The sequence below is a fragment of the Trachurus japonicus genome, chromosome 6 (assembly GCF_045865225.1).
Source record: "Trachurus japonicus isolate A0001 chromosome 6, Traja_1.0".
In the NCBI taxonomy this organism is placed as follows: domain Eukaryota; kingdom Metazoa; phylum Chordata; class Actinopteri; order Carangiformes; family Carangidae; genus Trachurus; species Trachurus japonicus.
Genome location: NC_140912.1, coordinates 27,143,710 through 27,170,829, shown reverse-complemented (window position 1 = coordinate 27,170,829; position 27,120 = coordinate 27,143,710). Strand labels below are relative to the sequence as shown.

Genomic DNA, 27,120 nt, shown 5'->3' with positions numbered 1-27,120 from the left:
TGACACTTCTTCCTCTCTGCATACTAATCGCGCCTCTACAAACTTTTTATTGGTGTGGCTTTGTGGACCTGGAGGCTGAACAAAGGCGTTTGTTTCTTATTCAGCTGGGCTTAACGAGGTTTATCTGGGATGGAGGCAGGAGGTGAGGACATGTAGTAATTTTATCAATCCAACTCATCGCTAGCATCAAAGATGTTTATAGTTCAAAGCCCTGAGCAGCAGCCGTCGTCTGATTCCTCACAAAAGTTAAATAAAGGCTGGCACAATGGTGAATAAACCAGCATGAAGTATTTGATGTGACCGGGCTGAAAAGTGAAGCCTGAGAGTTTTATTAAACATAAATATTCATGCAGCCGTTTGGCAGTGATGAACCAATGCATTGAGCCTATACGAGGACTGAAAGACAAAGGGTAAACATGAGAAAAAACACAAGGGGGGTGAAGACAAAAGAGGAGAAGAAGATAAATTGGAAGGCAGAGATTATGAGTGAGAGGAAGGGGATTTCCACAGAGAGGCTGTGGTCCAACTTACATAGAAAAACTACAGAAGAAAGCTCCCCTGCCTCACTCACACTAAATCTTAACCCCTCTTTATTACATGATCCCTGCATGACTGGGAGAATACTGTCAGGACGCTCTCAGCATTGTAACTTCTTTCAGCGCTATAGCTGCGGCTCAAGATAAAGTCCAATAATCTAAAAGGTCAGTCCGCATGTCGAAGCGTCCTTGGGCGAGATACTGAACCACAATCTGCCCCTGATGTGTCATTGGAATAAATAAATGTTGTGTGTATGGTAGAAAAAGCATATAGGGAAAAGCTCTGTATGAAAATGTGAATGGGTGAACGTGACTTGTGTGAAACTTGAAACTGCTGTGGGTGGTTGCTAAGACCAGAAAAGTTTTGAAAAAAAACCAAACCTCACGTCTATTTACCACATTCACGTGTCTACATGTGCAGTCAGACAAGAAAATAATTAGTATTAGGCTGGGCAAAGGTTAGCAGCCAACGGATGGAGACAAGGAGATAAAGAGGTTAAAGAAACACGACCAGAGTTGGAGCCTGGAAAAAACCACAAACGCCACAAAAAAAAAAAAAAAAGCTGACCAGTCTGCTGCAGGAACAATCTACCGTCTCAACAATTAAGCTTTTATTTTATATATACTTTCCACACAGGCAACAATCAAACTTATATAACATGTTTGAGATTATAAATTAAAATCAAGACTTCCTAACACTGGTTCAAAGTGGTTTTCAAAGTCTATAATCTATGTATACAGATGATGTCATTTAAATCAAGAATAGTACTTACGCCACACTGAACTTTAGATGAGATATGAACATTACCTGCTCACTATTAATTGTAAAGTTTATTAGTCACTGAGACCAAGCAAAGCCTCGACCTGTTTGGTTGCGATCATGAGTTTTATCTCTTAGTCACTTGAATCCAGCAGCTGTTTACTTGATCTGATCTCGTCTGATGAGCAGCAGACCACAGGAGTGCTCCATCAGCACTCATAATTATCCTCAACAATTCAAAGCCATTTGGTTGAAACCACATGGAAATACCCATGACCTCAGGGAGAGGACAAACACAAACACAATGCCGGTCAAACACCCACGGCCGCATACTCATATAATAACTCTGTCTTCAATAACCAGAAAGCAGAGAGCAGCTTAATGATTCCTGCTGTTTGTTTTTGTCTTTGCTGAAAAGCTGCTAGAGGACTGTGGTATTAATTGGCGGTTGGACTATCGGACTACACACAGTAAATCCTGTGTCTGCATCACAATCACAATCACAGAAACACACAGGAAGTGTACATGCATAAATTCACCCACACACAAAGCTCAAAGACACGGAAAGTCTGTTTAGTGTGCTGGTAAATCAATGGCTAAAGAGTGAGCAGACCACAGAGCAGGGGCAGGAGAACAGGAGCAGGGGGGAGGAAACGTGGATTTAAGAGAGGAGGAGGAAAACATTTGGCTTTTTGAGAATAAGCAGCAGAAATCTGACTTACAATCTGTTAGGAAAAAACTACAATGAAAGTCATTTATTTTCATTTGCTGCACAACTTGTTGATTTAAGATTTTTGATTAAATAAAACCAATATGTTGATGCTATTTTGGCCAGTCATTGTTTTTAAATACACTCAACAATGATGAAATAGTCAAAGGAAATGCAGTGCATTTGTAACTCCCTAAGAAGAGAAGAGAAACTGGTAACAGCAGATCTGTAATGTCAAACAGTCAGGAGCAGCTTTAAACAACCAAAATCAACCACACAGTGAACGTATTTTATAATTTAGACTGTTAATTTTATAGTAAATCTTTTCGTATTTCATGGCACAAACCTTATTTTATATAATATTTTAATGTAAATTTTAGGGCAAAACATGATTCAATGGTAAAAACAGTTATTCTTACAGTAAATGTTTGATTTTACATTTAATACTCATACTAACTCATAGTATAATATTCATCTACCATATTAGTAGAAACTGTCTTACTGTAATTTTAACGGTGAAGTTCTGCCTGTATTTTACCATAAGAACAACTTCTTTTTTTTTCTTTTTTTACAGTGCAGGAATCAAAACTTTAGGGTTTTTTAAAACTGTACATTTAAAGTGAAAAAAAGAGAGAAATTGAGGCACAGAAAAAAAGACAAAGCTGAATGGTGCAATAGAGAAAGGGAATCAAATAAAGGAGAAAGTAGGATGGGGATGGAAGGAGGGATGTTGGAGAAAGAGAGACATCACAGAGCGAAGGAGCATAATGGGAGGGAGTGGGCTCGTTCTCCCCTGATCCCCACTGACCTGTGAGTTTTGACCCCTACCACACCCTGTCATTCACAGCCTGCCTCCTAATGCGCCTTAAGGCCGACTGCAAAGTCAAAGTTCACCCCCGCAGGGCAAAGGTCCAACACCGACTGCAGGGGCTGGGGTACATGAAGTTGGGCCCTGAGCAATGAGTAACACATAATGCAGGACTGGGATATAAGGTAACTGCTGACATCATCACAGTTTTAACTCTCTGAAGACAACATGAGTGGGAGAGAAAGAAAGGCAAAACAAAACAAAAGGGGACGGAGAGAAGGACTGGGGGTAAACAGAGGGCAGGGGAGGAGAGTGGGAGCACGAGAAAGGAACCAAACAGCCAGATCTCTATCTCCGTCCCGCAATTACAGCTGACAAGAGTAAAAAAGATGAGAACTCTAAACAGTCTGTGGCCTCTAATTTAAACTCCACAAGTTTAATATTTCATTGTGTCATTTGTTGTTGATGGCCTCAGTGATTGCTTTTCAGACCTCCAATTTCTCTGAGTGAGTCAGTGTGTGTGTGTGTGTTTGTATATGTGATTGTAGAGACTGGCTGCATGCACGCAACCATTTGACAGCTAGAGCCCTGCACTTGGCCCACTTCTTTTTCCTCTCCTTATTTTTCCCTGCAATGTTTTCAATTTTTTATTTCACTTTAAATCTTGAGCAGAATATCTTCACGTCTTTTTCTCACTTTGTCTTTGTATTTCCAACATATTTTCATCTCCTCTCTACAATCACACACTCACTGTCTAACTTTTAACAATCTGCCTTCTTTTCTATACATCTTTGCCTTTATATTTTTTGGCATTTTAAATGAAAAAAGGCAAAAAGTGCTAATTTATGGGTATGCAAATGATCATAACCCTCTTTAACAAATCCTGCCCCAGATTTTAATGGAAGTAAACATAATTAAGAAAATCCTATTAATTATTGAGATCACACCTCTTGTACTTTAGTTTGAGAGTTCAGATTACAAACAAAGCTCTTTATTCACATGCATGCACACAAAACAGGGCATGTTTCCCACACACGCACACACACAGTTTCTCCTTTTACCTACTATACAATAATACACACAGACTCAAGAACAGCCACAGGGTCTCCACAGGGTGTAACTGCAGAACAGAGCAAGAGGAAAAGAGGGTAGAGCTGGAAAACTTACAGGGAAAGAGCTAGAGTGTGTGACCACACACACACACACACACACACACACACACACACACACACACAGGAAAGCAGGCTGGCAGGAAAGCCTTCAGGGTCCGGCCCTGGAGGGAAGTATTCAGGGGCCTGGCAGGATCTGAGCCAACACTGCCTTCCTTTCTTTTCCTTTAAAAAGATTATCTTCTTACCCTCCCATCTCCTCTTCTACCTGCGGCTTCTAATCCCATCATCCAACACATTTATACACAGATCACAAATAATTCATTCTTCTCCTAATTTCATCCAATTAAGACTGCGTGTGCAAACAAGTATAGAATTTTAATTCTACGAGGGAAGATGAGGACATGCAGACTGTTCCTTTCTGGCTTTGTTCTCAGTAACCTCCCTGACCAATGTCCTTCTTGCCCGGTCACTCAGTTTGGCTGGACGTCCACCTCCGCTAAGAGTCCTGTTGGCTCCAAACTTTTCAAAGTTATTGAGGCCACTGGATCGAGTCACAAAAGCTTCAAGAGAGAGAAAGACACACTGTACCACAGGACAAACTCTCCTGCTTAGTTTTTCCATCCCTACTTCACACTTATTTCATATTTCCACTTCCTGCAACCTGCTACTGAACAGTAAGTTGAACAAAAGAACTTGGCAGGAGTATCTAGGTCATCGGTGGTGGATAGTGCACAAACAAGCTTAACTTATGACCCCTCCGTCCCGCAGGAGACAGAGGTTAGTGAAACATTTCATTTAACTTCACAGACCAACACAAACAGGAACCCTGACCCTCTCATTCTGCTGGAAGCTGAATACAGAGCAAGAGGCAGAGGCTTGGCTGCTGCTGCATTTGGATAAAAATCAAATGCCTCCGTGTGCTTCAGCAGGCCAAATTAAATGATACGGGTCATATTCACATGAGAGGCAGCTAATGAGAGTGATAGATTAGAGTCTGATGGAGCAGGTGGCATTTCACTTCAACCTGCGGAAACAAATGGAGGTGGAGATGGAGGGAGGGAAGGAGGGATTACAACAAACTCAGCCAAGGAGCAAATCTTACTAGAAAGCAGGTCTCAACTAAGAGGTCATCAGTGGGCTAAGTGCCTATGGCTAAGAGTCATTATCCAGGTGAGGGAGGTGACATTCCTGTGGGACTAATAGAAGCAATCCGACCTGTACACCGGTTGACCCTGACATTTTACTGCAACCTGCATTTAAGTTGTGCTTCTGTCGGGTACTAGTGAAATACAGTGAGATCATTTCATCATAAAAAATGTCTTGCTGGGGCGGTGCGTGGCGCAGTGGTTAAAGCGGCCGCCCCATGTAGAGGCTACAGTCCTCAACGCAGGTGTCCCCGGTTTGAATCCCGTGTCGGGCAGACCTTTCCTGCATGTCATTCCCCCTCTCTCTGCCTCCCCATTTCCTGTCTATCTCACTATGTGCTATCAAATAAAGGCCAAAAAATAAAAAATGTCTTGCTAAAAGTAATCCTCCCTTCATAGCCAATATGTACAGGTTCAAAAACCACAAATATCAACCACCAACACGACTTTAAGGAGGAACTATGCAGGATTTTTACCTCAATTAAACAGCTTCAGAGTCATTGTGATGGTAAAATGACTTGTCACTTGATACTCTCTGCCTTCCACCTACTGTAGCGTCTTTGTCGATTTCTCGCTGGCTTTGTTGTAAACAAATGCACATGGCCGAGAGGAGGGTTAGCAAAACAGCTGAAAAGCGACCGGACTTGCATAGTTCTTCTTTAAGCTGTGCTTCTGTCTGGTACTAGTGAAATACAGTGAGATAATTTATTATAAAAATGTCTTGCTAAAACTAATCCTCTCTAAGCATTCTTTGACTGTCTTCTGTGATTTAGTTCTGCAACGGCTGCTGCTTTATTTCGTGTCATTGCATGTATTCATGGTTTTGTATTTCAATCCTGTAAAGCACTGAGTATGTGAGAAAAGCTATACAAACAAATGTTACTTACTTACAATATGTACAGGATCAAAACCAAAAACATCAACCCCCGACACGACTTTAAGCTTGGTGGATCTAATAAACTGATAATTGAGTATTATGTTCAGGATGATTTCTGCTATCGGATTAATAGTTTGGTTCCAGATTTAGATTTGAGTGAAGAATTGAGTCCCTCATGTCAGAAATATGTCACACAATCAGGGAGCACTGTTGCAAATCTCTACAATAAACTAACTTTGAAAGTCATAGATTTCATTTCGAAAGTATTTCACTCCTCTGACACTGCTCTGTCTTCTTAAGTACACTTTACTTTGATGTTGAGGCCATTGATTAAAAGGCTTTTAGCTGTGACAGGCTTTGTAAGGTCCAGAAAGTGTAACCTCAGCTGAACTTAAAAGAGCTTCTTAATTTGGATACTCTGTCCTGGTGTCAGTCACCTGTGACCTACGTGTCTGTGTGTTCATGACCCTTTGCACCAGGCCTTAGGGCGCCAACAGCGTGTTGAAGTGGTGAACACTTTTTTTGCTCCAGATTCTGACCCTTGCAACATTCTTCATCACCTCTCTTTGTAACCTGTTTGTTTGTGTGTGTGGTCAGTCCAGCTCTGAACTTAGACCAATTTATTTTGACCCTTGATTTTAACCTGACCTTGCTTGTTCCGACATGAGCTATCTGCTCCATCTTCAATACCCTGAGGGCATGTTCTCATTTCTCTTTGTCCAAGTTGCACAAAAATGTGCGCTTTGATAACATCTACCCCAGCTGTTGTGCTTATCTGAAATAAAAATGAAAGCAAAAACATGAAAGGTGCAAGACACTTGGTCACAAAGTTAGCATTTTGTGACAACACCATATGATGTATGGGGAACAGGCACAGTGTTTTAGTATTCAACATAATTTGATGCAGTCCTGCTCCCCCACTCACACACACACACACACACACACACACACAAACATGAATATACATAAACTACGGCAGTGAAATTGCTGGAGCTAAATAACAGATGGACAGCGAGGTCAGAAATGGTGTGAATAAAGGGGATGAAACAGAGAGATTTAGAGAACAGATGGGCACAGAGTTCACCGAGGGGAGAGATAAGAAACACATACAGTACGTCAGGAAAAACACTAAACATGATTACAATTTTGGCTAAAATATTTAACTGGATTTGATGCCGAGTCGACCTTAAGCTTTTTTTTTTTTTTAATCTCTCTACTCAAAGTCATCAATGAATTACGCTGTTGAGTCCTACTCAGCCGTGACTGTCTTTGAAAGCATATACATTATGTTACATTATAGATCATCATAAAGTAGAAATGTATTCAAGTATGAAATCAGCACCGGCCAGAGGAGGAGGAGGTTGTTTGGAGGCACCGGCTAGAATGAATGCTGAGTCACTACAGTGCCTGAGCAGTGGGTGAGCAGGAAGAAAATAGTCTAGGTATCATGGGAGCATGCTGAGGAGAACAGGACTCTGGCATCTGTTATTACACCGGAGGAGCCACGGAAAAAAGGAGACGTAAGAGGGCAGGAGAGGGGACAGGAAAAAAAAAGGAGGAAGAGAAAAGGAAAAGAACAAAAAGGAGGTGAAGGAGGAGTGAATAAAAAAGGGAAATTATGCTTGAGTCCGGGTCGAAGGGGAGGACAGAGAGAGGTGGAGGAGAGGAAAAGGAGCAAAATGCAATAGGGAAGTAGCCTGTATAGAAGGACAGAGGGACACGTCTACCTACTCTCTACTTCTGAGCCTGACTCAGCATAACATGAAGTCACTTCAACTCTGCTGACTCAGCAGCCTGGTGCTGGACAGACCCCAGGGACCCCACTGTCACCACTGGAACGCTCCACAACAATGTCATTCACATCACTGATTCCTACTGGGGCCGATGCACCACATGAAAAACCTTCTCACTTGTGCAACCATGGGTGTTTTTGTGTCAAAACATATGTAGCTCCAACTGAGACTGATATTTCACCAGAGTGCTGCAGTGTCCCAGAGTCAAGGTCTGATGCCTGTGGTTAACAGAAGCTCAACACATTTTCATGTTGCATTGTACAACATCGGTCGAGATTTCTCTATTCTGTGCCTGTTTTTGTTGTATATAAAAAGTATTTAAACTTCATCTCTGTGAAGAAACCTCCCAGCTTTAAAATACTGACGTTAATAATCTATTCTTCTTGATTTTATTGTCGGCCATTCTGACAACTGTTTTACAGTACATCCAAATGAACAAGGCCACTGCTGACCTAGTTCTTGCCCTTGGTTTAGATAGAAACTCTGTTTCATATAGTGCAATGGTTTTATTTTAATATAAACTGCATTAATGCTGCTCCCTACTCTGAGCTGAACTGATGCTGTGAGGACTTGGCTGCTGCCTGAAGTGCTCATACCTATTTGTATTGTTCGCTGCAATAATAACACCATGTGCCTGAGAGCTCTGGACCAAATAGCAGCTGTGAAAACCAGGAGATGTCGTCTCTCTAACCCAAGGCCCTGGATAAATGAAAATATCAAAAAAGATAAAAAGAGAATATGAGATAAGAGATGCACCTAAATGGAAAAAGTCTAAACTTCAAGTTCACTGAGGGCAATATTACCTTCATGTAACGGAGACTCTTATTTCTCTAGTCGTGCTGCCTCTAAAAACATAAATCACAAGCCGACAGTCTGGTAAACTGTGTTCCAGCTGCTGTAGATCATCCGCACATGACTGTGAGAAACATTTTGTTGGTAAAACAAAAAACATCAGAGTATGAATTACTTCTGCTGGCTCACTTGTACCATCATCACCTGAGCCGCGGTGCTGTTTGACACGTTTACCCCTGCTGCCCTCAGGGATGTGTTGGACATTGTCCCCACGTACTAATCTATCTCACAACTCGTACATTTGATATTCTCCCTTCACAGTTGTTCAAAGAGACTTTTGGGATCATCGCCCCTCGGCTTGTTATTGTCGACAAGTCTATTCAATCTGGTGCATTTCAAACAGGCCTGTATCCAACCTCAGATGTGTGTTTGATTATCTATGATGTGTGCGTGTGTATATGAATACACACACACAAACGTATTTGATTAGTAAGATGAATTCATTCCTACAATCCCACAATCTGTACAGCATCTGACACGACACCCCCTCTCTTTGGAACCACTTATCTCTCAGCTCTGGATGCCACATAAACAAAAATGTTTTTCCAGCAGCAGGCTGCCAACGACAACATGCATTTGTTTTCAGGACTAGAGGTCCTGAACTACTAATGGGAGCTGGTGGAATACATGCCACAATATTTGTAAGAACACCGTGACGGCGCTGGGTGTCGGTGACAGAGAAAGTGAGTGAAAGTGTGTGACAGAGAGCACAGAAATGTCGGAGAAGCAGCCAATGAATCAGCTCCTTTCCCCTGCTGCCTTGAGGGCTAGACAGTCTGACAGGCCAGCAAATAAGGATGACTCATCCTGACTCACACACAGCCACACACACACACACACACACATACACACACAAAGCCACACACACACAGGTGGGCACACATACACAAACACAGGGTGATGGATTATCCCCACCATAAAACATGCTTTTGTGGCTTTCAGTTGCCCTGAAAGGAAACTTCTCATGCTCTCCCAGATTCTTCAGTCCGTTTTCGCAAATCCTCTCTCATTAACAAAACATCATGCACGCAAACACACACGCAAACACACACACATGCACAGTCTTTCTTTTAGCCCACTTCATTCTACCTTCCCAGGTGCACTGACAAACACAGCCCTGCGGACACTAACCTGTGACTCATCCTTATCGCCTCTTTTCAGGATGCACGACACACGTATTGCACAGTCGCAATCACCGCTACACACACACACACAAATATACGCACACACGCACATCACATCACCACGCACGTCTGCATTCCAATCTGTCTGTCTTTTGTGAGGACGAGGATCCGGTGGGGACGGGTTTCCAGATCTTGTGGAGGTGATATCTGAACAACCTTCAAAAGCTAAGAGCTCTTTTGATCTGTCAAATTGTAGAAGGCACGCACACACACAAACACGCACACACGCTGATGGTTACATGAACTTTGTCATCAGTCATTTGGAGGCTGTTGATTGATCCTGCACCCAAAGTGAGGGCAGTTTCCTGAAGGGCCATCTATTGCTGATGAGCCGAGGGGGGGGGAAATCAACATAACACAACTCTGTTCAGGCAGAGAGTCGACAATCAGCAGAGTGTTTCCCACAGTCAAACAAATCTCCTGCTCCTCTTTCTCTCCTATCTGTTCTTTCCCAATCCACAGTGTAATTTCCATGTAAAAATATCTTTATGCTTTTGATAACATCTTCTTTTTACTAATTGGAAAATTGCAAAAGTTTGGGCACCCCTGGCAAAAATTTCTGTTAATGTGAACAGTTAAGCAAGTGGAAGATGAAATGATCTCAAAAAGCATAAAGTTAAACATGAAACACTCTTTTGCAATATTTCTAAGCAATATCAGTGTATTATTTGTGTTTTCTACAGTTTTAGAGTGAAAAAGGGAAACAAAGCAGCAGCCTGCAAAAGAATGGGAAACCCAGGAGACTTGAGCTCTTAGATAACTTTGACCAAGGTATCAGACAAGATATTTACTATTTACACACTGTGATAGTTTCCAAAGGGGGGGCTACTAGGTACCAATGCAGGGGGCCCAAACCTTTGCTGCAGGCTCTTTTTCTTTTCTGTCAGTTTGAAAATGTAAAAGATGAAAATAAAAAAATGTATTGTGTCATCTGTAATGCCTTTTGGAGATCATTTCATTTCCCACTTGTTTAACTGTTCACAATCAACAGAAAATTTTGACCAGGGGTGCCCAGACTTTTGCATGCCTATGCCTATATAAAAATGTGATATCAGCAGTAAGCCATAAATTGGCTGATGGATGATTTGCTTGGCTGGTTTATTGGTGTACTGTAGAAATGTCCTTCAAAGCAAGTGTCATTCAACATACAAATGCAAATCAGGAATTAGAACAATTTCCTTATCCATACAACATTTCTCCTTGAATTTAATTCGAAGTATGACACTACATAACAAGTAGCTTAAGAGTTGTTTAAATAGAGCGTGGTGTTTCCTTTCGTTGTGCTCTGCACAATAAAATATGTGTGAAATAGAAAACCTACATGCAGTATGGTAAATGAAGGGAACGGCTAACCAACATTTAACATCTTTTTACCTGGAGAAAAGAAGAGAGGGAGGTGAACAAGGGGTGATTGTTTCCCCCTTTTGTAACAGGGTTCTCAGGAACAAGCTGGAGATCTCCTCCCCAAGGTCTAACCACCGTACACAGTGATGTTAAGACCGGACAACAAAACTGTGTAACAGGATCAGCATGGGTGCCACTGAAGGTTAAGTGATGGAGCCTGAATGGGTTACCAGAGTTTGAGCGACTGTGTGCTGAGTATCCCCCAGTGCCCCTCTGCATTATGAGCTTCTGCTTGAGAACAACTGCTCTGAGAGTGTGTGTGTGATGTCTGTGTACATGTCTTTCTATGGCTGAGTGGACATATTTTGGTTTGAAGCCATTGTTGTGAAAAGACTTCAGGCACTGCTTCAGGCTTGTGTTTTTGTTTTAGTTCTAGTGTTAGAATTAGGTTTCAGTGATGCTGAAGGGCTGAGGAACGCATTATGTCAGTGAGAGTCCTCATTGTGTGTGTGTGTGTGTGTACCTGGTTTGGATCCATGGTGGCTCTCGTCCATCACCAGACTGTTCATACATTTAAGCTCCCAGTCCTGGACCTCAGTAGCCCACAGTGCAGGAACCAAAACATTGTACTGGGCCCTGTGGATGGACGTGGGTAAAGGAGAGAAGGATGGGAAACAGTTATTTTAATTAAACAATTGTCTAATAAAAAGTATGTTGACTGCAGCTACACGCTTGAAATAAAAAATTATTCCGAGAGTTTGTCCCAACACGGTTTGCAGAAGTTCCCTCTTGCACGGTGCTTTGCTTTCTCCACCAGCTACAAGTGGTTAAAGTCTGGACACTGTGACATCAACAATCCGGTTCTGTTTTCTTTTCTTTTTTAAAAAATCATGCCTTTTTTAAAAAACATTTCTTACACGCTTTAATGGCAATTTTCCGTGCACATAAAGGCAGTATGGGAGCAAACTCCATGATATCATGGAGTGCAATTTGCTGCAGTGCAGTATTGTCATAATAAGGCAGTAAAGGTTGTAGTAATACCGTTTGCTCCCATACTGCCTTTATGTGCACGGAAAATTGCCATTAAAGCGTGTAAGAAATGTTTACTTTAACATTCAGGCTTCATAGAAAAAAGAAAATATGTAGTTGCTAAGATTATCAGATACAGTAGACTTAACCTCAACACTGGTAGTGTGACCTAAAATACACAAATCAAAAAGGTGATCAAACAAAACAAGAAGGACCCACTGAGTGAGGATCACACAGTGGGTTAGACAAAAAGCAAAGAAATTAAAGAAGTGACTTTATAGAAGACTGCCTTGTCAGTGTGAGGTAAACAAATGGTTTGTCAATCCCTCCAGCTGAATGAGTGTGTCAATGTGTCAATGAGGATAAATGAATGAATAGAAGGAGGTATAGAGGAGGAGAGGGGGTGCAGAAAAAAAAGAAGAGAGAACACAGAGGAGGCTGGACAGCCCCAGAGGTTTATGGGAATTGACTATGGCGAAGGAGGGCACAAACAAAAGAGAAAGAGATAGGGCTGGTGGAGGGCACGGAGAAAACCAGTGTGTATGGGCAGTGAGTAGGAGGGGGTACAAAGAGGAGGGGGGGGAGTCAGGGCTGGGGACAGGAGATATGGATGCTGAAGGGGAGAAAACAAGGGAGGGCCGAAGAGAAAGAAGCAAATGAGTCACAGGGGCAGTGAAGGTTGTGAGTCATTAGGAAGCTCCTGGTAAAAAAAGATATGTGTGGTGGTTTACCATGAAACAGTAACTCAAATATATAATCACCATAAAGTCTGAAATGTTGAAAGTTTCTTCTGGTTTTACAAAGACTATAAAAACATTTTTCTCATAAACAAAATGCAACTCAAAGGTTTTGTTTTTTATGATTGGTTAGTTAAAATGAATCTGGGTTCTGAGACAAGGACACTAAATTCAGTTGCGTAACAGCAACATAAGCATTGGGTTTGACGCTACTGATGTATTAAGTGCAAACAGATTATGAGGAATTTTATTTTATTCTTTTTTCTGTTTTCTTTTTCAAAATTTTATGTATTTCTAACATAAGACAAAATGTAATTTGCTAAAACAAAAGAAAGTAAATGTAATTTCTTATTAACTTCTACACTCAAAGAAGTCACAGGTTTTGTTTGTTTTGGTCACGAGTGGGAATGGTTTCATCTAATCTGGGCTGGAAAAACAATGGATGTGCAGGAGCAGAAAGCGACGGCAGCAACATGTTAAAAAAAAGCAGACAGACAAAGAGAGAGAGAAAGAAAGCGTATGAATCCTTCCATAGACTGAATCTGCTCTTTGACTGGTGACGTTGGCCGTGTTGGGAGTCATTGTTGCAACCTGTGACCGAGGTGACGGCTGATTGACAGCCCAGTGTGGACAGACAGTGGCGTTAGATGGATGAGCCTCTCAACCAATCATTAATCAGAATGGCCTATATGGCTGCATGACAACTCCCATTTATACCATTCACGCCGAGTAACAGAGCAGAGATCCTTGAAGAAAATGAAGAGCGGCTGAAGATCTCGCCTCGTTCTCCCCTCCTTCATTACTCTCCCCAATTAATACACCATTTTTTCCCCCTAACTGCTTCTCACTCTTGAGTCTCCATTCATTTTTTTCCCCTCGCTCTCTTTTTTTACCCAGCTCCTCCCCTTCCCGCTTTCTTCAACAGTATCTTCCCAGCGAAAGGGGATCCTGCCCTGGGAGACAGTCGGACCACTTAGTGTTGACTTCTGACCAGGCTTTCATAATGATGCCAAGCGGCCAACAAGGACTTCTCAATGTGATGCGATGGCAGGCTGCCCACCAAACACCAGAGCTCGAACAAAAATGGGACTGTCAGTGTTGCCCTTGATGTATGCATATGCAAACAGTTGAGGTGGTTGTTCACACATGGACCAGAGTGTGCTGTTTTTTTTTTTTGCTGTAGCACAGAAAATATAGGAACCTGTCTGTGTCATTGAGTTCTCATGAAAGCCAGCTTTAAAACCTCACATACGACCCATTTAACACAGTTGTTTAACTGTTCTCCACATTAATACTAAAGATTTGTCCTTCATAATCCACTTTGCTGCGTACTGTACCTAGCACACCTTTTCTTAGCTCATGATAAAGTGCTTTATCACTGCCTGTGACACGGCTGTGTTTATGGAAACCGCTCCATTCATCCACCTGCTCGGTAGATCTCTGTCCAAGGTCAACAAACTCAAGTCCAAGAAGTGGGACCTTTTCTACAATGAGAAGCAGCAACAAATTGAAGTAGCTTATCTATTAAAACAAATATGATAAACTGGATTTTAATAATCACTGTGCACCAGTCTGTCACACACACACACACACAGGCTGTATACACAAACCCAGTGACCCTGCTGAGTTGCCATAACTACAGCTCCATGTCAACAAAACATGTCCGCCAGCATGTGACGTTTATATTGAACGTAGTGAAAGAGAGAGACAGAGGGGTCCGACTGAAAGCAGCGTGGGCTGCCATAGAGGAACCTAATTTAGCATAAAGGATGTTTAATCCAAACATGTACGAAATCAACCGCGGCAAAACAATGACACTCTACGTTTCCTGGAATGCTTGGTGTCAAAACATGTCCAGTCCTGATGGGCCAATTGATATTCATGAGCCGCCTGGGGCCCAAATCTATAAACTGAGCTCTCAGCGCTGAGAATTGTGCTGCACATTCTTCGGTGTGACCCATCGCTCTCAGTCGTCTACACTCGTAGGGGTGGTCTGGGACTTTATCTGGAGATGCTCGGCTCAGACAACATATCTTGTGTTATTTTGTTCTAAACAAAATGTGAAGATGACGAATGCCCCAAGTCACTCTGAATATACTGTTTATAAGAAACTTTTACAGTAACACTGCTCTGTGCAGGGCTCCAGACTGACCCTAAATGGGTTTCAGTTCAATACTTCCATACTTACACTAACTGTTTTGAGTATGTAGGTGCTTTCACACTATGTCAAAATGCAGTGTATTGTAAGTCCCTGGATGATGCACTCATAACGGTCAAAAGGTTGAGTGTGGAACGATGGACATTTCCCACCCTCAATGATCATCGTCTTGGCTACATAGCGGGACATAATATACTGTATGTAAATCAGTACGAGTTCGTAAAAAAGGCGTTCATTATCGCTTATTGAAATTACAAACACAACAAGGCGGTAGATGTGTTGACGGGCGACAATAGCGGTCCAAAAAAACAAAGAAGACGTTAGTTCTGGTAAGTGCACAACGACAGTATTCAATCTGAGACACTAAGGCCCAATCCCATTTCACCCCTTGGCCCTACCACTTACCCCTAAGGCGGTCGTTAATTAACTTATCCGCGGGTTTTTAGAGGTTTACCACCAGCATGTTACATTCTTTTTAGCATTTAAATGTTGGTCTCATTGATGAAATCTGACAAATTGTGGCAGTAGCATTAGTTTATTTGAATGAAAAGTGAAGCTTCATGTGTGTATCAGATAGAGGAGCAGGCAGCGCTGCCTCTGGGCTCTGTGTACAGAAATCACCACATTTACATCAGTAAATAAATGTTTTACAATGAACCGATCAGTCTGCATTAAGTTTTATCTTATTTTATTAAGTTATATGGTACACGCTATTTGATTTCTGGCAAAAGCTCGCCGCATCAGCTTACGTAAAAGCCAGTGACACTACGTGATGACGTATGTGACTGTTGAAGGGGTGTCCCAATTCGGAGGGGTTGACTTTCTACCCCTACCCCTTGTAGCTCCGTTTCAAGGGGCAAGGGGCAAGGGGTAGGGGAAGGGGTAGGGGTAAAAAAGAGAAATGGGATTGGGCCTAACACTAACTGTTGAAATTCCCACACTACCAAGTAAGTCCATAGTGTACACAGTGTACTACGTGACAGTGTACTTGGTGAAACACAGAAAGGGCGAATCAAAAATCTGTCATTACAGGTGTCAGGCCAATGTGTGTCAGAATCATGTATGAAAAGGAGAAATGTGAATATTTGCTTTGCAAGTCGATTTACGGTGTGCGCCCCTAAATTTTCAGCTTGCACTCCTGAAATTTTAAGCTAGGGGCAACTGTATTTGTCGTAAAAAATGTTAGTCTGGAGCCCTGAGTCTGTGTCAAACTTCACGTCACCTTACTTACACATCGACAGGTACTCTGAGCAGCAGGGGCAATACTGCTCCTTCGTCTTTCAGGTCCATCAGCCGAGGCTCCAGCAACTCCATGATGGTCAGGGCGATACGAAACACGGCTGACAGGCCTGAGGAGAAACAGAGATTTGCAAACATGACTGCTCTACCTCACATTCATACTTTGTTGATACAGTATAAAAGGTATACGAGATAACATAGAGATACTGTAGAGTGCAGTGATGTATCACCTATTAAACCAGTGTGATTACTCTGGTGTTTCTTTTCCTGACACTGGGCCCAAATACATTAAAAAACAAGTGTCACAGTTAATTCTGAAATGTTGCCTCAGACCATTTATTAAACATATTAAAAGTATTTCCGCCCTCTCCACTAAGTGAACATGAGTGAATTATAAATCCACAGTGTATGTCATCTGCTTGATGTGTGTGCTTGTGTGTAGTTGTGTGTGTTGAATACCATGCAGAAAAATGAGATCCCAGACAGCGAGGACAGAGTCCCAGCAGGGCAAGGAAGTGAAGAGAGTGAGGAACCAAGGCATCACAAAGTGGACTGATAGGACTCCCACCGACTCCTGCAGCGAGAGTGGGGGAAACAGATTTTGATGTTGACATAACCACACAATGTATTCAAGACCCGTCTCTCTGCCGGTTCCTGGCTGTCACATGAACTCCTTCACTGATCTCCGAAGCTAAATGTTCATCTATGATGCATGCGATCCAGTTAGTGCTATTCCTTCATCTAGCTGTCTGCTACATGGTGTTAGAGACTGATCCATGGTTATCAGAGTGTGTTTGTAACGGTTTGATCATTCTTGTGTGTAATTATCGCTGCTTGAAACAGTGAACACATGCCCTGAGAAACAAGATATCATGCATCCCTCATGTTTGAGCCTGGCACTCAGCCTGTGTTTACTCTGGAGGGTACAGCACAAGTCCAAAATCTGTTTACAGCTTGCTTGCCTTAACTGTGCTGAACAGCTCTATTACAAAGGAAACGCTGACCTCTGGTCTCTAATAGGCTTTTTTTCTGTGAGGGGGAAAGTATTGTGCCGATAATAAGCTTCTGTGGTGTGTGTGTGTGTGTGTGTGTGTGTGTGTGTGTGTGTGTGTGTGTGTGTGTGTGTGTGTGTGTGTGTGTGTGTGTGTGTGTGTACGTGTGTGTTTTGGCTCCGAATGGGCAGCTTTCCTTCCAGACCTGCTGAGTCAACGTGAAGTATAACAATCCCTTCAAAGACACAACAGCATAAACGGTGGCAGTGAATGTATCAGTGTGCACACACTCAGAGTGAAGGGTTTGAAAGGAGAACAATGTTTCAGCTGCAACACGGCTGAATGAGACAACTCAATCTTTTTAAAACTGAAATTAAACTAGCAGATCTTTGAAGAGTGTGTATAAACACAGCACTACTGCAAACTACTGTAAATCCTAAGACAGTTGTGCTAACATGTTCACCATGGTGTTTATCATACGGTAACCAAATGTCCTCTTTTTCACAGGACCGTTAAGTGTGTACTTAAATTGATGGCACTTTGCACAGCTTACTACGGTATTTTGTTGTGTTGTTGGGTGAGCAAACGTCAGGGCAGCATTGTGTCTCATTACAAACTGTTGAAGTGTGGCCCAAATAGCTCACTTGGTAGATCGGGCACAACGAAGTCTGAGTTTTATCTGCAGCGACACAGGTTCAAGACCACCAGGTTTTTCGACCATTAATAAACCCTAGGAAGCCTATGTGTGTCTCTGGTTATAGAGAGATATTTTGTTGTACAGTTGAATTTTCTATCCATACAGACCTGGGGCCTCATTTATCATTGTGGATACACGTTTTTTTACACGCTCTTTCCCCCGTTTTGTGCGTACGCACTTTTCTCCGCCTAATTTGGGATCTATCGAACCAAAACCTGTCGGGAGAAAGTGCAGAAATTTACGACCACTCTGACCATGGCGTACCGGCATTTACACACTTTTTGAGGAACAGGAGGAATTGGCGACGCCGCTGCAGAGTCAGAGAATTGCAGTGTGCGAGGGAGAGAGGAGCGCCGCGGACACATTGTTTGAAGTAGTGGTGGTGATGATGACCACCACCACCACCACCACCACCACCGCACACGTGTTGACGTCGGCACTTTACATGAAAAGCACAGGGACTCTGATTTTTCCCCTGTGCATTTACACTAGTTTGCTCCTAAATACTGGCTTTATAAAACAAATTTCGTTTTCTTTTGATATCATATTGATATTTTCCCCCTGCATGTAGGCTACACCTCTTCCACAACCAGTCTGTCCAGTCTGGAAAATAATTTCTGCGACGTGCATGTGTTAAGTAGCCAGACTGGACACACACAGCGCAGCAAGCCCAATAATGTCGGCGCAAATCAAAGCAAATGAGAAAACATGATCGATATTTTTTGTGTGAATAATATTTATTGTATTTAACAAAATTGGGTGCTGCCCAACATCATTTTAGGAAAAGTCACAGACTGGTGGACTTCAATGTTTTTTTTTATTTTTATATATAGCTATGCACAAATGAAAATCAAAGTCGTCCAGTGAACGGAAGTTGGCGGTTAGTGGAAAGGGGTGCAAAGTAATAGTAACTGGCAGTGGAAACCCTGCTTTAAATTATTATGACATAATCTAAAATAAAGGGGCAGATTAAATATGATTATTCTTCTTTCTGCTCTGTTTCATTTAGATTTGGGAGTTTTTTGTTTTTATTGTAGCCTTTCAATGCAAGATGATGTTTCTGACTGATATTGCCGTGTTACCGTGTGTCTCACTCTCAGAGAAATTCCGCTTCTTCCTCCGTTCTCCGTCCGTCTGTTGTCTTCACCGTCTTCCACTGAGGCCATTCCACATGTTTCCAGAGTGCACATGGCTACGCACGTGCTGATTTGCATTGACCATATATGGTTGTGTGGGGCCGTTTAGGGGGCTGGATATGAGGCGTGTTCACATCCGCACTTTTCTTGGGTCTGGTGTGATTTATCAAGTGAAATACCGTGCAGCCGTGTGTACGCGGATAGATCTGAAAAGAGCTTATATTTTTTGGTCGTACGCACATTTTGCCTTTCCGTCGTACGTGAAAATTTAAGAGGACTTTTACACCCAGTTTGATAAATGAGGCCCCAGGCATACTAATTGTATATGTGTATATGAGGCATCTTTTATGTAAGCCCCGAGTGTCCTCTTTTTTGGAAATCAAAATAATAGTTTATCATAGTGTTCTTAGTTCAGCAATTGTGTGTGATGAGCCAACAGATAGTGTAGAAAATCCACATCAGCTAAAAATGTTTATTCTCTCTCTACTTTGAGAAATAATTTGCAACTGTGCAGAAAAACAACTTTTGGCTCTTTAAAAACACTGAGTCTCAATAAAACTATACTGGTCATTCTGGGAACTCTTTCAGAGCTTTATAGATTTTCACAGGACAGAACAAACTATCAATGTTTCTTTTTCTTCTTATGCTGAACACACGTTTCAATCTTTAAAGGTTGATTGAATTATCAAGTTTAAAGTATATGAATTTGGAGGTCTGGTAAAATGCACCAAAGCACTTTAAGTCTGAACACCTGTGATTTTTCTTACACCTTTTGTTGGGACTTTCATCGGGCAAAAGAAACACAGCTACTCCAGCAACGTGTCTCACTTGGTGAGGCCTGTCGTCTTTGTTTTCATTATATAACTACCTGTAAAAGCTGTTTTGTGTCTGCACTGAGACTCAATAAATGCACTTACTGGAAACTGTAGTTGAGCAGCAAACAAGACGGTAGGGACAGGGGGAGGAAAATTACACAACAGTAGGTTTGTGCCTCCCAGGACGAGCACTAATACTGAACATCATGACAAGCCTGGAGTCTCAGAGCGAATGACAGGAGGGGCCCAACTGATGACAGATACATTACAGTGGGGGGGCCCTTCACAGATGAACTACTCATCACTTGGCCATATCTGGCCCTAAACTCAAATGCACACACACTGACACACACAGACATTTTCCTTGACATTGGGTTTTTTGTTTTGCTTTTTTAGAGCATTTTACTCTGAGGCGAGTCAACTCATTCCTGAGCAACAAGACTATGTTGGAAATTCATCACTGCATGTTTCTCGGTCAGTCAGTGTGGATTTTAGTACAAACCAAAAAGGAACCAAAATGAAAAGAGAGACACTTACCATGTGCTGGGAGAGCTTCGGCTTCCTGTGTTTCAGGAACTGGTCGAACACCTTCACCTGATGCTGGACCCTGATTAAACCACAAATAACAGCTTTGTTTAGCCTCAGGCAGCTGCTCCACAGATCAGCTGCTCCATGAAAACACCAGACTTTGGTAGAGAAAGTAAGTATTGTTGGAACTTTTTTTAAATGAATATACACTTTGTCTTTGTATCACATCTGTATCACTGCAAGACTGATTGAAATTGAAAAAAAATTACAATGAAAAAGACCCGACTTTCTCACATCCTGATGTAAAAGCTGTGCTGCTTCATGCTGCGCTACTGTTCCTCTGGACTAATGAGAATAAATATTTCATTATGACTTGAAGTTGGCTTTGCATCCTCTTCCAGTTTTGTGCCAAAGTCGTAATGTGAAACAGAGACCGAGAGAAGCTCACAGTTTCTCTGTATCTGATTCTGTCCTGTCTGTGTGTATGTGTCATAACACATGGTTAAAATTGCTTGATGAATTTAATGACAAAGCATTCATTAAATAGCAGAACTTTCATTTATTTTGTACACATCACTGGATGTTGTGGTATAAAATCACACATTTCACACTGTACATCTCTATCACCAGTTTACAGATATAATTTCTTTTGTGTGTTCATTCTTACTTGGTGAGGCTGAGGTCAAACAGTTCAGTCAGATATCTGGGTTTATCCAACAAGGCCGTCAGAGCCCAAAACGCCTCCTCCTCTCCCAACTGCATCAGTAGCACAGCAGCTATGTAGGACATCCCTGTGAACACACACACACACACACATACATACACACACATTTTACCTCAGAGAAACACATGCGTTTCCAACAGAAAGAAGTGTGGGTGTTTGATACACCACGTTAAAAATATTTAAGGTTTAGGAGGACCTAACGTGCTTTAACAAAATGCCTGAGACAATGAAAGTTAATTCAGAAGCAGCAGCAGCAGCAGGAGGAGGAGGAAGAGGAGGAGGGACACTGCTGAGCAGGAGGACTGTGTGTAACCACATTGTGCTTTGTACAGCAAACTGTGCTATGACATCTGCCTTGGTCTTAACTTCTGCATCTTGCCTGCTAAAGTTGATTATGTATGAAAGCAGCAGCACATAGAAGGATGAAGAATTAAAACTGTAGACTCACTCACTGGCACGCCATGCTGTCACAATGAATGACACAGTATTTACCAGAAACAAGGTCATGTTTAAGATGATTTTCATTCACAGTCACACTCTTGTTGACTTGTTTTCAGATTTAGTTATCCCTGTATTTACAGCTCATGAGGTTCTGACGTAACAAGGAAATTTCATAATATCCCTCTGACCCAATATGTAAAGCGAAACATTGTTGTGATCTGTTTTCATTGCAAGTTTTGGATCACATTTTCAGAATTGTTTATTCCCCCATCGAATTCCCTCCTTCCAATACATTGAATAAAATCAAATATTCCAGATGAAAGATGCTAAACCCTGTGTATGGCAGAACAATTCAGTCATGGTTCATTTAACTGAGCACAAAGCAGGGAACTTCCAGCATGATGAAGTCAATGTATATTAAAGGTCCTCTGCTTCCATCATGTGGCCACATCAAGTACTGTCGCAAATCATTTCCTACCTGACCCCCAAACTCTGTCACTGCAGCTTCCCTAACCCTGATCCTAAATGCATATTTTCACTCATGCTTTTCTGTTTTCAAGCAGGTGTAAATGTGGCGATAAGTTTCTTCAGATTTCAAATTTGACTGACACATACTCAAGTTCTTCTTCACCTCTCTGTCAAAGGTTTGTTCACCATGGCCTTTAAATGTTGTTGGATCTGATCTGTGAAAAAATTGACACACCAGATAGTTTTGAAACCATAGAGACATTGACCTTTGTGGTGTGTTACCTTGGCTGTAGCCGACCTGTGGGTTGTACTTGGCGTAGGCAATGAGGACCCTGAAGAGCTTGGCCTGACCCTCGATGGCCTCGGGACTCTCCCCCATCAGAGAGCGGTGGGTGGGGAAGGAGCGCTCTATGAAAACAGGTCACAACAAATATGACGTATAGCTCAATTTTTCCACATACGCCCAATTCTTTGACCACTTTAATTAAAACAACAAATATCACCACAGAAATCTAATAATCTTATTGGCCTGTGTGAACTCACGCAGGTCCAGGGCGATCTGTCGAAACAAGGTGATGTCGTCCACAGAGTAGCAGGTGTCAGGAGGACAGCTGGAGGACTGCTGGGGGTTCAGGTCCAGATCATTCTGGGTTTCACTGAGTGTTGCTATTGCTGACAGGATGCCGTACTCACTGACGCCCAAATCCACCAGGGGCCCTCGCACCTCTGACAAACACTTCTGTAGGTGAAAGCACAACATTCACTTTAAGACACAAGTGATGCTGTGAATGAATAACAAGTTAGATAAGTAAGATGGTAAATTTATAGGGAGGGTTGGGCAAGTTATGTTTAGTGGATAAATGCACATTCAAGTTGTTAAAGTACGATAAAATCATAGTTTTGTGTTGCAAAATGTAGAAATGGCGACATCTGCTGGGCAACCTCTGCTGTTTATTTTGTTTGAAAGATGCAATGACTGTGAGCCAACAACTGTCCTCTCTCACTGCTGCTTCAGTTCTGCTTTGAGAGGTTGACACAAAATAACTAGCTGTAGCTTTCACTATGTTTTCTAGACCAGATTAATAATGCGCTTGCAACTTTAAACTAACTTAATCAATTAACGTTTTGATCAAAGGTAGTGAAATCAATAATAACAGTTTCCAAAGACGAAAGTGACACGTTACAATTGCTCATTTTGTTTGACCAATCTGTCAAAAACCCAAAGCTGTTCAAAACAAAAAATTCTTTAGGTTTTCTGCTTGAAATTAGACTTTTCTGTTGACTGACTTATTGACATATTGACTGACAGCCTCAGCTCTGACATTGAAAAAGCTCCAACAGCTCAACAATGAACAGACTGAATATTTTACTGCACCATCTGACAAATCATCTGTGCTCATACAAAAGAAAGAGGGCTGCAAATGATGAAACTATCCATTACACTCACATTACAAAATTAATTATTGTTTTTTTATTATATCATGTATTGTTTGCAATAGTACTGAGAAATTTAATCAAGTCTGTATTTTGTCTGTTTTTGCCTACAAAAACATCTGAAACAATCAAAATATTTGTCAATTATTGTGATTAATCAACAATTTATTTTAACAATAAACAACATTTTGGTGTAATTATTTCGGTTTTCAATGTTTTTGGTGTTTTTGTTCGCAATTTGGTTTGTACTTGCTTCCAAATTAATTGTGGAAATCACTGCTTCAAAGAAAATCTTAAAATATCTGGTTTGTTTGGACTCACAGCATCACAGCACAATGATGCAAATGTGTGTCACACTGTGCAACATTATTCCCATGTAGAGACACAGTCTTTTCCTTCCAGTGCCCCTCTCTCATTGCATTTAGTACCTGGTAATTGAAGTCGCTACTTTCTTTCGTACTGTCGGTGCTGAGAAGACACTTCCACACTCTCCCTCGCAGGCTTGGAGGAATACCCATTCTCATAAATCGCTCAATCTGGAAACACAACACAAGAGTTATGAGCACACTGCATGTTTAAACAGTTACTCTGTGGTGAAACATTTACTGCAGATGATGTTAACTTTTTTTTTTTGGTAGTTTTTCTCACCTGGCTCTTGCAGATGAAACTGGCTCCGTTCCAGTAGCTGAGCAGCTCACAGAGCTCTTTGACCCTCTGAGAGCTCAGCTGGGGGTAGCTGACAGACACAAACACAACTCACTCAGCTCAGACTGATTCATTGCTTTTTGAAATGAGGCTTATACTGTATCAGCAACGTACACTGGCCATGAAGTGTTCAACATCCGATTCCAAGAAGGATGATCATCACCACAGTGACTACCGCCCCTTTGCAGCTCAGCTGATGTGATTCAATTAGTTTAATGTGCTGCCTGAGGAAGCACCTGCTGGCGTGATTCAATACTCTTTGTCTTCACAGTGCCATTGTTGTTGTTTTTTACATGTGCATCAGCAGACGTATGGTGTCAGAAATATAGAATCAGGATATGGTACTTTTACAAGCTTTGACTGTCTCAAGTTCTGAAACATTGGATTATGTTGCTTTGCTCTGTCTTCACAGTATTGTTTCTGGATGTGCTTTGGGATATTACAGTCTGCATTTTTCTGTATTTTCAGAGGTTTATTAATCTATTCATTTGAGTAGTTAAAATTGTCTTGTAGGTCAAATTATTCATCCAGAAAATAAAGGTCAGTCAACAATAACAAAAACTAATTGCTGCTCTGGCTGACAATATTGAAAATCCTGCCAAATACACCTGCAAGAACTCTTTATCACAAATGACTTTGTGTTGCATTGTCAATGGAGAAATTTACATTATGGATAACATTGCTGTTTTTTTAGTTAGTCCACTGAGAACAAAGCCATTCTTACTTAGCATTTTTAAGAGCAAGTCAGCAAATTAACTTCATCCATCAAAACACTGAACAATAAGTGGAACAATGTCAGCACTGAAACTTACTTTTATTTTTAACAGAAGCTACTGTACACGTGTAACCAAACAGCATGACAGTGTCTTGCAAAAGTATTCATATCCTTTGAACTTTTACACATTTTGTCACGAAACTAAAATGTATTTTATTGGGATTTTATGTGACTGATTAATACAAAGTAGCGCATAATTTTGAAGTGGAAGGAAACGGTGTTCAAGATTTTTTACAAATAAAAATCTGAAAAGTGTGGTGTGCTTATGTATTCAGCCCCCTGAGTCATTACTTTGTTAAACCACCTTTCTCTGCAGTTACAGCTGCAAGTCTTGTGGGGTACGACTCTCTACCAGCTTTGCTACATCTATTTGCATCTACAGACTGCAAACTTTGCCCATTCTTCTTTGCAAAATAGCTCCAGTTGAGTCAGATTGGATGGATAGCATCTGTGAACAGCAGTTTTCAAGTCTTGCCACCGATTGTCAGTAGGATTTAGGTCTGGACTTGGACTGGGCCGTTCTAACACATGGATATGCTTTGATCTAAACCAGTCCATCGTAGCTCTGGCTGTATGTTTAGGGCCATTGTCCTGCTGGAAGGTGAACTTCCGTCCCAGTCTCAAGTCTTTTGCTGCCTCCAACAGGTTTCCCTCCAGGATTGCCCTGTATTCAAGTTAGCTCCATCCATCTTCCCATCAACTGTGAAGAAAAGCCTCTCCACAGCATGATGCTGCCACCACCATGTTTCACAGTGCTGATGGTGTGTTCAGGTTTATGTGCAGTGTAGTGTAGGCCAAAAAATATATATATATATTGAACACTTTGTATCATTTACCTTCCACTTCACAATCATACGCTACTTGTGTTGGTCTATCACAATTATACGCTACTTTGTGTTGGTCTATCACATAAAATCCCAATAAAATACATGTAAGTTTGTGGTCGTAACTTGACAAAATGTGGAAAAGTTCAAGGGGTATGAATACTTTTGCAAAGCACTGTATGAAGGCTATAAGTAAGTAGTCAGTCAGTTAGTTGAAAGTTGAGACACACCAAACAAACAAAATGTCTGATGTCAACAAAAGTTTAAACCACTTCTAACCTGACGTAATTTAACTGTTTTCCGTTGCCATTTAAAAGCGAATAAAAGGAATAAAATGAAACAACTCGTGTATTACACTGCCAGATTTACGCGAGATTAAGTAAACACTGATTTAAATCCCCTCCGGAAGTTTAAATGCTCCGTGTTTGGACAACAGATTGGGCATTATTACGCCGACACAGTTGCAAGTTTCATGCTAACTAGCTACAGTAACGTTACGCACCTGTAGTCATGACAACGATGATGAACTTTCTGCTCCTTTCTTTTGGTCAGAAGAGCGAAGCCAAATTCATCAAAACGTAAGTTCTCACTGCGTCTTCTGTTTATGGAGCTTCTCCTGCTGGCGCTGCTGCTGCTTCTTTTCCTCATGGTTGAAGAAAATACAGTACACAAAGAAAAGGGAGGGGGAAAAAAACAACGTTGTCTGAACTTTGAACACGGTGGTTTGGTTTGAAAAAGGAAATCACAACGGTCAACTGAAGCCTTGTATGTCTGTGTGTGTGTGTGTGTGTGTGGCTCGGCGCTGTCAAATCAAACTCAACGGTCGCGCTCGTGTGGGACCGCCCCCTCTCTGACGTCACGGTCAACTGAAAACGGGACGAATCAGAATCAGAGGCGTTTAAACAGAGAGGAGCGCGTGGACAATGATGAGGTCACTGCTCACGCGCGGGGAACAGAAACAGAAAGAGATTGCTTTCACACAGCCAGGGACTGGAGCAGCTCTGATAGGATAATGAACTGTGGCATCACGATGGGTAATTCCCAAAACAGAAAGTGGGTTTTTACCTTTTTCTCCATACCCATCTCTGGTGATGATGATGCCACTATAAGTTAAAGTACATCATCATCACCCTTAAATACCCCTGACATCATCTCAGCTGCATGGCTGCATCACAGTGATGATGTAATTTGAGCTCATCTCTGCTCTCTTTATGGTATAGGAAGGAATAATGATGTCATGGTGTATATACAATAAATGCTCAGCTCAGCTCACATACTGCATAGCCTATTCCCTGATC

The 27,120-nt window shown here is 41.7% G+C and overlaps 1 protein-coding gene across 1 annotated transcript in view; it reads right to left on the bottom strand.

The window, feature by feature from the left end:
* Window positions 1-26,572, bottom strand: part of LOC146986311 (uncharacterized) — a 56,839-nt gene extending 30,267 nt beyond the window's left edge. The window contains exons 1-10 of the mRNA XM_085780076.1: window positions 26,325-26,572; window positions 24,167-24,254; window positions 23,947-24,054; window positions 22,628-22,823; window positions 22,367-22,492; window positions 21,119-21,242; window positions 20,461-20,530; window positions 16,743-16,857; window positions 16,276-16,393; window positions 11,644-11,756 (exon numbers count right to left, since the gene is read on the bottom strand). Of these exons, the coding sequence (XP_085636202.1) occupies window positions 11,644-11,756; window positions 16,276-16,393; window positions 16,743-16,857; window positions 20,461-20,530; window positions 21,119-21,242; window positions 22,367-22,492; window positions 22,628-22,823; window positions 23,947-24,054; window positions 24,167-24,254; window positions 26,325-26,470 (1,204 nt within the window). The 5' untranslated portion in view covers window positions 26,471-26,572. The remainder of the gene's footprint in view (window positions 1-11,643; window positions 11,757-16,275; window positions 16,394-16,742; window positions 16,858-20,460; window positions 20,531-21,118; window positions 21,243-22,366; window positions 22,493-22,627; window positions 22,824-23,946; window positions 24,055-24,166; window positions 24,255-26,324) is intronic.
* Between the last annotated feature and the right edge of the window lie 548 nt (window positions 26,573-27,120).